This window comes from Haemaphysalis longicornis, unplaced genomic scaffold (genome assembly GCF_048455015.1).
Source record: "Haemaphysalis longicornis isolate Haplotype H1 unplaced genomic scaffold, Haemaphysalis longicornis Haplotype H1 scaffold_6, whole genome shotgun sequence".
NCBI lineage: Eukaryota > Metazoa > Arthropoda > Arachnida > Ixodida > Ixodidae > Haemaphysalis > Haemaphysalis longicornis.
Genome location: NW_027526407.1, coordinates 84,193,404 through 84,208,228, shown reverse-complemented (window position 1 = coordinate 84,208,228; position 14,825 = coordinate 84,193,404). Strand labels below are relative to the sequence as shown.

At 52.0% G+C, this 14,825-nt stretch overlaps 1 protein-coding gene across 1 annotated transcript; it reads left to right on the top strand.

Moving 5' to 3' along the window:
- The first annotated feature begins 2,962 nt into the window (after positions 1-2,962).
- On the top strand, positions 2,963-4,000 carry LOC144141728 (uncharacterized). Its single transcript, XM_077673238.1, has one exon. The coding sequence runs from the start codon at positions 3,233-3,235 to the stop codon at positions 3,878-3,880; it is 648 nt and encodes a 215-aa protein (XP_077529364.1). The 5' UTR covers positions 2,963-3,232; the 3' UTR covers positions 3,881-4,000.
- Positions 4,001-14,825: the final 10,825 nt, after the last annotated feature.

Genomic DNA, 14,825 nt, shown 5'->3' with positions numbered 1-14,825 from the left:
CCTCATTTGTAATTGCGCCACTAGGTGGCGCAAACATTTTAGTGGCTGCATGGTAGTAAAGTTGTGGCGCGAAGCTCGGAAATTGAAGGCTGCACTGTGTGATTCTGCGCGAGCATCAATAGCATCAATAGCTTACTCAGTCTCTCATACGCTACCAGCCCTACCGCAGCGAGTACTTCCCCCGTGGCAGTTCGTGCAATTTAGAGTGAACTAGAATCCCAAGTATTCTAGTTCACTCTAGTGCAATTGAGTGGCAACAAACCAACTGACCTTCGTCGTCTAGATTCCAACATTTCAGCGTCTGCCCTCAAACAACCTCACAAGGGATGAAGCAACAACGTTCAGACGACTTCAAATTAACACGTATCCACACCGTACCCTTCTTCATGCCATTTATCCGACAGACTATCCAGCCACCTGCCACTACTGCCCAGCGCCCGGTACCCTATACCATCAGGTGTGGGAGTGCCAAAAGACACCGGACCTGCACCCAATTCCCAACCCCTCTATACAACAGTGGACGGCGCGGTTGACCAGCAAGGACCCTACGTTCCAGCCTGACCTGGTGCAAAGGGCCCGCGCAGCCAGCCGCAGCCAGTGGATCCCGGGTATCCCCTCCACCGGGCGGGTGCCCTAACAACTGCACCTGTTGTTTTAATAAAGATTTTCCTCCTCCTCCTCCTTCCACCCGGCTCCACCATATTATATGACAACGCCAGTATACAAGATACTGTGATTGCCACTGCCATTCATTGCACTAGCCACCCAGCCTTCAACCTTGCAGCCATTAGAGAGGCTCTTCTGGCTGTGAACGGACTCACTTTTTCAACGTAATTCGCACCGATGCCCTTCAAGCAGTCAGCTTACTGCGGTTTGTGAGCCGTAGCCCTATGCTGGCCCAGAGTAATCACCATCTTGCGGCACGAACTGCTCACAAGATACTGATTGAATGGGTTCCGCGTGACAGCTACTGACGGCCCACTGCAAGGCAGACGTAGCAGCCCTGCTAGCTGCCTCCATTCCATCTCCGACTTCCCCGTTAGAGCTGGATGATGCGACTCTCCTGCTGACTAGAAAGGAACACCTCCGGCGCCGCACACGTGCTCTAATTCCACCGTGTGCTGCCACCCTATCTCCGGGTCTTACTCGTGTCGAGGAGGTTGCGCTTAGGAGGATCCGGGTGGGGGTGGCCTTAACTCTCGCCATGACCCGCCAATGGCCTCACTTCAAAGATTGCTTTACAGACCCCGGTTGCCCAGTTTGCCACCGCATGCAGCGATGCAATAGCCGACATACACCACTTGCTGTGGTCTTGCCTCGCTTTGCGTCCTACGAGACTGCGACATCTTGCGGCGACAGGCCTCCGCATACAACGCATGGATATATGGGCCCCATCATCGTTCCCTCATATATATTTTAATGACGTCACACACATTCACCAATCACCGTTTCCAGCCATTTCTCCCCCTATACGGATGTCCTCCTATGGTGGTGGTGGTGGTGATGTTTATTGACGGGTGGACCTAGCCTTGCGTGGTATGCCGGCAATCGCTCACCCGATCGGCACCTTTTACCGCTATGCTCGGGAATTCACCATGATTCGCTGAGGCTTGTGACCCTTAAAAATTGCAGGATCAAACGAAAGATGTCCCTCCTCGTGATCCAATGGCCTTTCGGGAAAATTAAATCGTTCAAAGAGGCATGCGGAACGGCTTTCCCTCGCAGTTCTTTAAACAAAGCTAACCGCTGCTCCGCATGCTCTCGGCAGTCCATAATAAAATGACCGATGTCGCCTATAGCACCACACGTTCCGCACAGAGGTGAAGAGATAATGTTCAGCTTATGAAGCCACGCCGGTGTCCGCGCTGAGTTGGTCCGGATGCGGAACAGTAAGCTTGCCTCTATCCTCTTCATTCCTTTGGTAACACAAGGTCGACGTTGTGGTCACCAAAGAGAGCGGAAATGATCTTGTATGCTTTATACGCGAAGCGAAGCGAACATTCTCCTGTTCATCTAACAAATTTGCCTCCTCATCAACTCATACCCCTTATCTATGCCCTGTGGCAAAATAAACGCTCCAAAAAAATTAAAGTGAGAACGAGTGTAACAGCGTGAAATTGGAGGAAACTTGGCGATAATTATTTGATGCGAAAAATATGAAGCTATTCGAAGTGCCTGCGGCGCGTTGCATGGTCCGTGCCTGTGAAATAAAACACGCAAAATCGGAGCGCGCCGCTAGCCATAGGAAGGGATTCGCATTTGTCAATTTCTTTTTCTTTTCTGGGTGTGAATTCAAAATTATTTCCAATCGATTTAAATTATCTTTACGTAGTGCTCCTCCAGTATAAAGAAAATTTCTCTCTCTGCGCACTAATTATTGGCCGAACCCCTGATTGGGTATGTTCCACACTGTACTGTTCAATAACCGTCACGCCATTTCATTTTCCGAGCATGTTCAATTGCGTGCGTTCTCTCGCATGCGTTCTATAATTGCATTCTATAATCTCATGCGTTCTATAGCTATTCCACAGAACTACTGTCCTAAAGATGAAGGACAGGTTACAAAGACAGTGTAATTAGTTTGATTAGTTCGCGGTAAAACTCATCGTTAAGGCTTTTAGTACAGAATGGATCGAAATTCAGCTTGCTCTTGTAAAGATGCTAGAAAAATTCAATGATAATGACATCATTAACCATCAACCAAATCATCATCCTCCTCATAAAGATCACATCTAAATATTTTTTCTATGTCGGAGTACGTGTTTTGAGCGCCGCAGATACACCTTGACTATGAGGCGTGCCGCAGTAGAGGTCTCCGGAATAAACCACCTGGGGATCTTTAACGTGCGTCTAAATCACGACACATGGGCGTTTTCGCTTCCCTCCTTCATCTGAAAAGCAGCCACGCGGCCGAAAACCAAATCTGTGAGCAACCGAGCGGCGACGACGACGAAGACGATGACGCAGAGGCCTAGGCCAGCTCGTGCCTCCCAAGTCGGTCGCTCGTAAGAACCCTGCGCCGTTTTCCCTAAAAGCGTTGCTGCTGCTGCGGTAAAAACCCCCGCTGCTGCATTCATCACGCCATGAGGACGACCCACGGCCAGCGCTGCGCTCCGTCTTCCTAGGTGCCTCGAAGACTCGGCGGGACGGTGACCACGGTGACGGCATCGCTTCACCCGAGACGCGCGCCCTACGCTAGGAGACCGTGAGCGCAACGTCGCGAGCGGCCGTGATGCTGCTGCTGTTGCTAATCGCCGGCGCGCTCGTCGGCTGCATAGCCAGCACAGACCAGGAGCACGATTTCAACGACAAGTTCCTCGACACGCTAATCAAGACAAAGGACAGCCGGACGTTTCTCAACGACCTCATATACAAGATACAGCTGCTCCTCAACGACACGGACGAGCAGCACCCAACTCAGGCTGCGTTGCTGCCGCAGGGGAATTATTCCAAGCGGACCGTCAAGGTGTCTTCGCCATCACCACCAAGGTACGCGGTAGCCGACGTCACCAAGGTCGCCCCGTCGCTCGTCCTCCTGGCCAACGGCTCGTTGGAGGTGGTGCCGCAGGGCAACGTCACCAGCGTCACGGCCACCGAGCATCTGCTGCTATTCAACCAGACGGTCGTCGTCGCCAACGACACGGTGATGGACGCGGCGGCCGAGAAGGAGATGAAGAAACTGGTGAACCAGGAGGCCAGCCAGAGGGTCGCCACTCTGGGCGTCATCATCTGCCTGACATTCGTGGGAACGGCCACGTGCATCGTCGTCATGGCGCTCTACTCGTCCAAGTTCAGCGGAATCGTGTTGCTCAGCAACGGACGCTGGTGGTGTCCCATGGTGACTCGTGGGAACGGCGTCGAACGCCAGCTGCTCGTCTGAGGCACGCCGCATTCATCGTCAGTGTGGTTACTTGTTCGTGTAGAGTGCCTCCCCGATCCCGGGGGAATCTCGCTTTTTTTTTCTTGTCAGGAAATGGGGCGAATAAAGTACGGCGGGGCGCCCAGGCATGTCTTGAGTGGTGCATGGATATAACGGTTAGAACGGCCTGTCGCGTGAAGTTGCCGTCGAGTTGTTCGACGTGCCCACGACAGGCCAGTCGCCTTCATTGAGCTTTTTTGAGGTGATGGTTTTGCAAGAGAAAGAGCTTTGCACAAGTGGCTTCTCACATTTCCTACAGACGCTTTGATTTAGAGTTTCTTACTACTAAGAACCTCTTTGTGTTTTAAGAACGGTTTTGTCAGTCGTCGTATTGTCAGCGCTGTGTCAAGCATGCTGTGGCATACACTCCTCCGTGCCATAAGTCTTATCCTATTGATTGTGTACCGGACAGCGTTGTCGGAACACAAGTAAAGGAGACGATTTCATCAGCAGAAGTGCTCTGTCACAAAAATTAGGCGACGACCAGCCGTCGTACAGCGGCGATTGACGGCTGCAACTGGTTCGAAGTGTTACAGGGTTTTAATGCCCGTTTTCCGGCGTGTTCGTACTGCTGTGAACAAAAATGCCAACAGAACCTATTGTTGGTAAGTATTACGATGCTATTGTAGTCATCATGCATGCAAAGGACTCCCAAGAAGCTCTATACATACACAACAATAGTTGTCCTTGCCAACGTCACTTTCGCCTTGACTTCTTCAGCGCAACGGATTGTATAGGCCGCCAACAGCAATTCCAATTGACGTCATTGTACACTGCTAAACGACGGATTTATTTATGTATACCACCCGATGACATATTGCATAAAGAGTAGGTGACCTTGGGGAAGCAAGACGTGTTCGGCGGCTATTTCTGAATTGGTGCCGTTCGAGTGCTTCAAGGCATATACGGGGATTTTTTCCTGTCTTCGGATATATTGCTAGACACTCAAGCTCCGCACATGAAACTTCGGCATCGCGTACTTTTCTGCCGATGAACACGGTAGAGAGGTCACTGGCTCACTTGCAATTGGTGGCTCACTAAGGTAATGATGGTAACCACTGGCTACTGTGCTTAACCAGCGTTAAACATCCGTAACCACGGGTAAGCACTGAACACTGATAAGTAACCAGTGCCACCAATGGCCAGCGACGTCTATACCGTGTTTAAAACGAAGCTTTCTAACCTCACTGATGGCGGTCGTCCCGTCACAAAAATGCACTGCAGGAAAGCCAACTTTGCACAGTGGGTTTCACAAAACGATGATGATACGCGAAGGCCCATCAGGCGTGCAAACAAAAAAAAAACGCTTGCCGTGGTTCTCAAGAAAATTGCGTACCCAGTTTTGGGCCCTCCTCCCATTCGTCTTAGCAGCACGTATCCGGGATGGAGCCCCAGGACTTACTACTTGGATAGGGGCGTGCCCCAGGGCTCTATCCTGGGGCCTGTGCTTTTCAACCTAGCCATGGCCCGGGTTGCTCGTACGCTCGAACGGGACTCTGCCGCTCGGTTTGCAATATACGCTGATGATCTCACGGTTTGGGTAGAAGCCGCCGACTTTTCCGACCCGGATCACATGTCGGACGAACTTCAATGTGCCGCTAACAGCCTCAATGAAACCCTTCCGACACTAGGACTTGAGATTGCCCCGGAAAAGACGGAATTTCTCCTTGTTCATGGTCGCCATCAGCTCCCACCAGATATACGCAAGGTCATCTACCTCGGCGACACGCCAGTCTCCCCTAAAAGTGGGCAAATTCGTATTTTAGGAGTCCCGGTGGCCAGCAACAATAGCGCTAAGTGTTGGATCAGCCAGCTTGAGCGCAACTGGAAACCCATGCTTCGTCTCATTTCGCGCATGTCTAACAAGTACGGCGGAGCATGCAGTCAGCCTGCCTTACGCTTACTCGAGCAGTGGCAATGAGTCGACTTACGTATGGCGCACCTGTCTATAAGCTCAACAAAGTGCATATGAAGCATCTTCACGTTCTTCATCGGGCCGTTCTTCGCACCATTACTGGACTTCCGCGCCATACCCGCACGGAAGCCCTGAATCAATCAGCCCCGGTACCCCCGCTCGAACTGCTCCTCGAGGAAACCCGACAGCTGCACGAAGATCGCCGTTCCTTGACCTGGCAGGGTGCGGCTCTTACAGCTTGGGACTCGCAAATGGCGCTCCCCCAGACCCTACCGCAGCCTCCTCCTCCTCCATGGAAACGGCCCTTAGGGGTTGACAACGTGTAACGCATAGGCGTCCCAAGATCCCGATCCAGAGTTCGCCATCATGCTGTTTCTCGCACTCTGGAGGCTAAACTCCCTGATGAACAAGACATTTACACAGACGCGAGCGTGTCTGCTAGTCGCATGGGACTTGCTTGGCGATGTCCAGGTATACCTAGTTTAGACGGCGCTCGAACTCGACAAACATCCACTACTTCTATAATGGACGCTGAGCTACATGCCATCCTCGCAGCCCTCGACCACTTGACATACGAGACGTCTACCCCATTACCACTCCGCATTCGGTTCCTGACTGACTCCCAAATGGCGCTACGTGAGCTCCGGAAACCCTTCTCCGATCACCCTTTGGTTCATCAGATTCAACATATGATTAGTCTGCTTGCTCGCAATGGTACCTCTGTACGTGTTGCGTGGATACCAGGACACATGGCTCAGGGTTCCGGCAACCAGGCTGCCCATGAGGCAGCGCAGGAGAGTCTTCGAGTAACTCCTCCACTGGTTGACAGCCCTGCTCCCCCGCTCTCCCTCAGGCGACAGCTGGATCACGCTCGGCAGGCTAGGCACAACCGCCTTGCCGCTGCCACTCCTGCAGGTTTCCTGCATAACGGCCCATCCTTAACTCGTCCTGCCGAAGTTTTTATTAACAAATTTCGCGCGAACACGGCATTGACTCCCCACATCACACGCAAATGGCATCACCCGACCGGCGATCCTCCGCCCTATTGCCCATATTGCAACACAGCTACAATAGCAAACCTGATCCACCTTATTTGGCACTGCTCTGCGTACCCCTCCTTCCGCCCCATCCTGTTAAATACCCTACCCAATCCAAGCGAGATACCCCCCACGACATTCAGCGACCCCGACTTCCTTGCTGCCCTTGGGCGCTTCGCTCTCGAGAGTGGCCTCGCAAAAGTAGTTTAGCCGGGGTCTACCACCCCTATGTGTGCATTCAGGAACTGACTATTCCTCTCCAGGATCTTCAAATGAACATCACCTCGTGACCACCTCTCCCCTCTCCTTTCCCCCCTTCTCCGCCTTCCGGCCCCTGGGCCCTCCTTGTGTTACTAAAAGACTCTCTCTCTCTCTCTCTCTCTCTCTCTCTCTCTCTCTCTCTCTCTCTCTCTCTCTCTCTCTCTCTCTTTCTGCGAATGCCCGGTGGTTAAGGTCGCGGGCAGTGGCACGCGCCACCTCATTCCCAGTATATAAGGGATGTATGGGCTGGTTGGTATCCATCCAAAGCGAGCACTTTTCCTTTGAGACGCCCCAAGCCGAGGCGCCACCTTCATGTTACATATCCCATAGATGCAAGTGGTGTTACTGTACGTGCTCTAATTTCCACGAGTCGCCCCGCCTGATCCACTGTAGCAGGAAAGCGGAGGAGGGGGGATTCGACTGTCATCCCATGGCTGGAAATGGTGGTTTCGGCTGCCAAGCTTTGGTCAGTCGCAATGACAGTGGTGAGTGGGTGACTAGGTCCCTCTCTTGGGGTAAAGATCGTCCCAAGAAAGCTTGGAGCAGCTCCCAGAAACTTTGAGGGCAAGTTCCTTCCAAGATACCGATACGTGATACGGACGCAGGCCCTGACAGCCTGGGTGGCACTGGCTACCGAGGTTGGCTCTTGGAATGGCAACTAGACCAAATTGCGACGAAAAATGCTTCTTAAAATTCCACGAAGTCACAACCCTCCTTCATTTCATAGGGAACGCATGCCTGGCTTCCAACGCGAAGGTTCATGGTGTTGTGGCTGGCCTTCCCAGTGCTGTCATCGATGTTGGGAATCAGCCATCCCGACGCTTACCGCTGTTGGGACTGGGCCATCTCGCCGCAGCCACCACTGTTGCGACTGGCCATCCGAGCGCAGTCACCGGTGTAGCGGCGTTTCCTTGATCCGTGCGCTATCGACGCGGCGCAGAGCAGAGCTATGAAGTTCTCGAGCCGATGAAAGTTGAAGAAACATTTATACACAGTATGTACAAGGGTAACAACAGCGTTACATGGCTCGCACAAAGGCGACAACACCTCTCCACTCGTTGCCTCTGAAGAGAGCCTCCGATAAGTGCCTCCGGGCGGGTTTTTACACACGGAGAGTCCGTTGTAGCCGCTAGCGGTTTGAATCGCTCCAATCAGGACTCTCGCTGGCCGAAGTTTGAAATCCGACGAATGGAGGCGAAGCAGTTGCGTCAGCCGAGCCGCCCCGACGGGGAAATGGGAGGCGGCGCCGTCGCCGTCTCAGCGAAGCCGCCTCCAAGCATGTTGGTTGCCGGTCGTTCGCCCGATGCATGATTCGGCCGAGCCGCCACGACGGGAAAGGGAGAGGCGACTCTGCAGCGATGCGAGTTTGGGCCTGTCGGCCGCGGGCGGTTTGGTCTCGTTTGGTCGAGGCTTGAATCAGCCCCGCTGTCGGCGCGCCGCCCCGTGCAAGTAATTTGGGCCGGGCGCTCTGGCACAACACTGGTCACGAAGAATCATGTCCTACGCGAGGGGCTCGTGAAGGCCAGGTCTTGAACTGACACTTGGGGACGCAGTGGTCGGTGCCGAAAGAGTGGTCTCAACTTTTCTGGGAAACGACGAAAGAGGGGGTTAGTGCACCGACTGGGGCAACTCTCCTTGCTGAGTGCCGGCTAGTAGGGCCGGATTGATCGCCTCCACTGGGTTTCCGGCCAGCAGCCTGAAGACTCTTGTTCCTGTGTGAGGAAGAGTAGGCTGGAAGAGGACATAACAGGTCACGCAGGCCGAATTCGACCAGGACACTATATCCGTCCTGGCGAACAAACTACCGGCACCCAGAGCAGCTCAGTACCCGGATTAGTTGAAAACTTCCTCGGTGAATCGTCAGTACCCAGGATCGGGGCCCGCCTGAGGCACGGACCGTTGAAAGGAGGGTCCCGGAAGGGGCTAGTGCTGCCACCCCCTCCTGGGTTCTCTCTGTCTCTGATGGTCCCAGCAAGCAGCACCTGCGGGTGAGCGGCAACCCCGTTGCAGGGGCCGCACAATTGCTGAATTGGCAGTCTCATGCCCTCCCTGAGGTGAGAGGTTAGGCTTGAAAAGATTGATTGATTGATTGATTGATTGATTGATTGATTGATTGTACGGTTTAACGCGCCGACGCAACGCAGGCGATGAGGCGCGCCGTAGTGGAGGGCTCCGGATTATTTTTGACCACCTGGGGATCTTTAACGTGCGCTGAAATCTCGTACACACGGGCGTTTTTGCTTTTCGCCTCCATCAGAAAAGCGGCCGCCGCGGCCGGGAATCGAGCTCGTGACCTCGTGCTCAGCAGCGCAACGCCTTAGCCACTGAGCCACCGCGGCGGGTGGCTTGAAAAGAAGTCAGACATCTATAGATCACAACAAAAACTCGCTGTCCCCATTCCCTTCCCATTTACAATTGCCCATTCCCTTTTTTCCCTCTTCCCCTTACCTTCAACCCAACCCTTTCCGCCACTTTCCAGGTGAGATCAGGGGGGTCTCCCAGAGCCCTAGTCGCTTTTCCCTTATGCTGAGCCTGTTCCCTCCGTCGCACCCAAAAACCTCGATGCCTAAAACAGTGGGGTTAGCGAGGTCTCGGGTATCGAACCTGGGGCCTTTACGTCATGAAACCGGCAACCCAACCATTGGGCCACCCCAAAGGCCCGAGAGGTACGGGGTTAGCAGTGGCAGGGGTCAATAACATGTGCATCCAATTGGAAAGGAACAAAAACCCTTGCCGTGGTCGGAATCGAACCTGTGACCCTCGTAACGTCGTGAAACCGGCGCCTATCCGATTTAGCTATCATCGCGTTTTTTTCTTGCCTTGCTTATTGCATTCGGGGTACACAGCTTTTCCTTTGGCTTCGTAGCGCGGGCGTTGGCGTCGGACTTGGTCGCGGGTTCTAGCGCGTGCTGACGCGGTCCACTTTGTGAGAGGTGAAAGCCTGCGGGCGAAACGATCTTGGCCTGCCAGTCATGGAGAACTTTCAGCGGCAAGTACGGAAACCCACGTGAGGTGCGGCAGCTTGGTCTCTTACGAAGAGAGAGGAGCGGCCAGTTCTACTGTTTCTCCAGCATTGCACCATCAGTGCAAGCTGCGGCAATTTTTATTTCATCTCCACCCTCGTATATGGCCCAAATTCCACCTGCCATTTGGCCGATTCATTTATTTAACAATTTAGTATACAAACCAGTTGTACTTGGACGGTACCGGTCGAGACAGTTGATTTATATTCGTTTGCGTCATTTACTCAATGTAGCAGGAAAACCCGCTTTCAGTGCTGCGCAGTAGTCATAATCATCAGCCTGCGCACGCCCACTGCAGAGCAAAGGCCTCTCCCATGGATCTCCAATTATCCCGGTCCTGTGCTAACTTCGACCAATTCATCCCCACAAACTTCTTGATCTCATCTGCCCCCCTAACTTTCGGGTATCGGTGTCACTCTAATGCAACGTCGGACGTCGGATGGGATGGGTTGAGTGTGTGCGCGATTTAGGAGGGGGTCGGCCGTTGTCTCGTGCGACCTTCCTTCCTGGCGGTGTGAGGGCGAGGCGTTTCAAGGGGAGGCTGGTGCTTCGATAAGCTGTGAAAAAGTGTTGTGTAGCCTGAGCTGAAGAAGTTTTTGATTAGAGCTACACGCTGGTAACTCCGGTAAGAGGATGAGAGGTGTAACGTTGAGGGACAAGAAGAGAGCGGAGTGGGTCAGGGAACAAACGCGTGTTGCGGACATAGCAGAAATTAAGAAGAAATGGGCGTGGGCACGGCATGTAATCTGAAGGCAAAACAACCGTCCGTCATTAGGGATAACAGAGTGGATTTCTAGAGAAGGCAAGCGTGGCAGGTGGCGGCGGAAATTTAGGTGGGCAGGTGAGATCAAGAAGTTTGCGGGGATAAATTGGTCGCAGTTAGCACAGGACTGGGATAATTGGAGATCTATGGAAGAGGCCTTTGCCCTGCAGTGGGCGTAGACAGGACAAGCTGGAAGGCTAAAGGCTGATCATCAAGCCTGCTGTACTTGCTTGGCTTGAGCGCAAGGAAAGGGGTACCGCACGTTAGTCTGCTGAGTAGAATGGCTTGGACAAGTTTGCACGTGTCGTACTCTTTAGGGTCGTGTTTCTGGCCACAGATTCTACGAATCAGGTGTGCGAGTTGGGTAACTGTCGCTTGGAGCTATGGCAGAAGTGCAGTCCCTAAACCATCGTGATCGGATGATACACCGAGGACCCGAAGGTTTAGAGGGTTTACATGTAGTGCCTCGTGGTTGGAGGTTGCTTAATTAGTGCTTCATACACCACTTGATGGATGGCGTTTTGATGATCCTACAAAACCCAGTGGTTGTCTCCAGAGTGAGGTCTTCTGCGTAGAGTTCGTGGTGGATGTAAGGGATAGCGTCCAGTTTCCTGAGTAATGAGAGGAGAGCCATGTTGAAAAGCAGGGGGATATCACTGAGCCTTGGGGTGTACCTTTGGCGTGTGCATCGAAGCTATGGGATTTGTGCAACCCCAGTCTGAGTTTGAGAGGAATGCCCCGACATAGTTGTAAGGTTCGGAGTGCGCAGTTTGTGGTGAGGTTTTCCAGAATAGAATAATCGGTGACATTATCGAATGCGCCCTCGACATCCACAGCGAGGATCGCTTTGGGAGCGGTTCGGCTGAGGTGGTCTATGACTTGATCTTTCTGTTGAATCAGAATATCTTGCGTTGAGAGATTGTGCCGGAATCCAAACATGGTGAGGGGGTAGAGGTGTTGGGCCTCGAGGTAGGCGTGCGGCAAGGCTTTCGTGAACCACGCGCTCAAAGAGTTTAATTGCCCAAACACTACGTGAGAGCGGCGATCCCGATGGATGTTGCGGGGATTCGTTTGTTAAGTTCAGGAATCAGGGTGATGTCCGAGTGTCTCCACTGTGCTGGGAGAGTACATTTTGCCCATTGATGATAGTCTTGGGTGTCTTGATCCAAATTACGGAGGAACGGCTGGTGACCCGGGCCCTAATAGACCCTTTGCAAAATGGCCAAATCGTTGGCGGCAAAGCAACAAGCCACTCTGGAAACGCTGTGCACCCGCTGCGCCGCCATCAGAAGGGAAGCGAAAAGGGTGCGAACACGGAGTAGCTGCCGTCCGCCGCGACGTAATGGTACACGCTTCCCGTAAAGTGAGCTTCCCATTACTGGGTGGGTAAATAACCTAGCTGTAGTTCCTTTGATAGAAGAGCGGCATATTCTGGATTTTTATTCGACGAGATCGTCCACTGAGAAGAGGTCCTACGAGAGATCCTACAACGCCAACGTGGATTCGTACGTTACACCGTCGTCCGTGTTGACGAACATCAGCAAGAGGATTTGTTGCTAATAACAAATAGCCTTAGTGCTACCTCCTTGTTTAGTTGTCCAGTTCTAATTGTGTTTCCTGACTCCTAAAAATGATGCATGGGCCAGAAGATAGCCAAAACAAAACGGGAAACTCTAAAGACGTGCATCGTACGTAGCTTTTGTGCGGTATCATTTACGTATCCGTGCCGCTTCCAGACAGGCACACAGAAGTGCGAGGGCATCGTCCTTTACAACGCTACAAGAGCGTTAGCACGTACATGAAATAAGCAATAAAATCTATATGGGTCAGCAGACTCGTGCAGCCGTGGGCGAAAACGTGCAGCCGCAACGGCGTTCCTACGAGGTGCTTCCTTTCCTATGGCGTCGTCGCGTTCACCACCAGTGTTGCCACCGCTGAATTCTCAGTGTTGGCCGCCTTTCTGCAAAGGGTATATTATAAGCTTCATAGTGTCGCATTGCACGCGAGTTTCGATAGTGCTTGTCCAAGGTTTCCTTGAGTAAAAGAGTGCATCCAGATTGAGGTTGGGTGGGAGGGCTAGGATGAGTGACGGTGTTGATTCATTGATTGTAGGGTTTAACGCGCCGACGCAACGCAGGCGATGAGGTGCGCCGTAGTGGAGGGCTCCGGATTAATTTTGACCTCCCGGGGAACTTTAACGTGCGCCGAAATCTCGTACACACGGGTGTTTTTGCTTTTCGCCTCCATCAGAAGAGTGACGGTGTGGCCAACGAGGTGGTCTCTTGTGCAGTGGATACAAGGGCTCACGGAGAAAGGTCGCTGTTGCCAATGACCTGAAGAATCTGTTGGTAGTGGTTCGAGAATGAGAGCTCTCTATGAGGTAGCGAAGTATAGTTCCCACGTTCGTTTACTGCTGAAGGTTCCTTTACAGCGACAGCAAAACGATTTTTGTGGGGTATATGATCTCTATCCCAAATGAAAAGGAACCGAAGCGGTTTCCTCATTCTTTCCTCCATGGGTTTCCTTGATAACACCGCACAACGTTCGAAAGCGGAACTTTTAAGCTGCCAAAATGGATACTGGCCACCAGGACAGTGAGCCGCGAGGCAACATGCTTTTAACTGTACATGAGATGAAAGGAGGTATTTAAAAACTTGTCCGCAGCTAAAAGAAAAATAAAATGGAGTCTTTCCAATTCCTTTATGCGGTTTTGGAATCACGCATTGAAACCGAAACAGAGCTATCTGCAATTCTGCATACGAACGGTAGTGCCACGTTTAGACACCACATGGCGCCACCTGTCAGATTTCGGAAAGTTGAGTGCAATTAAAATTATTTCTGCCAATTTATTTAGAAATAATGTGTAGTTAGCCCACTACCTAAAATGCCGGCTAAAATGCTCGTTGGCTTGGCTGTCTGGTCGCAAAAGTGCACCCATTTTAGATGTTCTAGGGCGTGCGGATATTCTTGGGATTGCCGAGTAATTAGAACGGTACATTTTTAAACACGGTAGTCTTTCTTAGGCTACAAAATGCGAAAATTCTGGCCTGTATACACGCTTGTCCCGCGATTCAGCCGCCCAGGCAAAACGCAAGAGAATACTTTGAGCGAGGCGTTTATATAGGAAGAACATTCCCCAACTAATATGAATCTGGTGGCAATGTGCATACTTGTCAAAAATGTAGAGCACAAACATAACTGGAATATTAGAGGCATAACATTAATACGTAAGTGACATTTGCACTGTTCTTTCAATTACTACATGGCCGCTTTACTTTCGCGATAGCAAATGACAAATGACAGGGCGATTGCAGTGGGGCCTATAGTTCCTTTTGACGATATCACTTGAGTGTTTACGTACAGTTAACATACTGATAACTGTTTATAGTGCATGCCCATATGACGTTACTCCTGCCCATATTACATCAATACATTGAAAAAATGTTTTGACCCCAAAATACAGAAAGCGCTCGCGCGCGGCACGAGCCCTTCTGGCGGCAATCCAAAAAAAAATCCAACAGTAACGAAAGGTTCCATGGAACGAGATGGGAAAGCGTCACAGTTTGGCGGCAGGGAGGGAAGAAAAGCATTTACGTGGCAGCGGCGGCCCAAAACTATCACCGCATTTCGTCATTTGCAGCGAAGCAAGCAGCTGATACGCATCATATTTTATGGTGAGGTTTTGTGGCGTTGGCAACGCTTTACAAGGCTACGACGCTTGCCTCTTAGACGTGGAAGCGGCGAGGGCAATTTTGTGGGTGTGGGGATGCAGCTGTTCGAGACGGTAGTAGTCCATTAATCAATACCGCCCTGGATCGGACGGGGGGACTCTAGGTCTGCAACTGAAAGGTCATATGAGGGCCGCCATCCAAGGTGTTTAGCCACTGTGCGAAGATTAGGGTACATC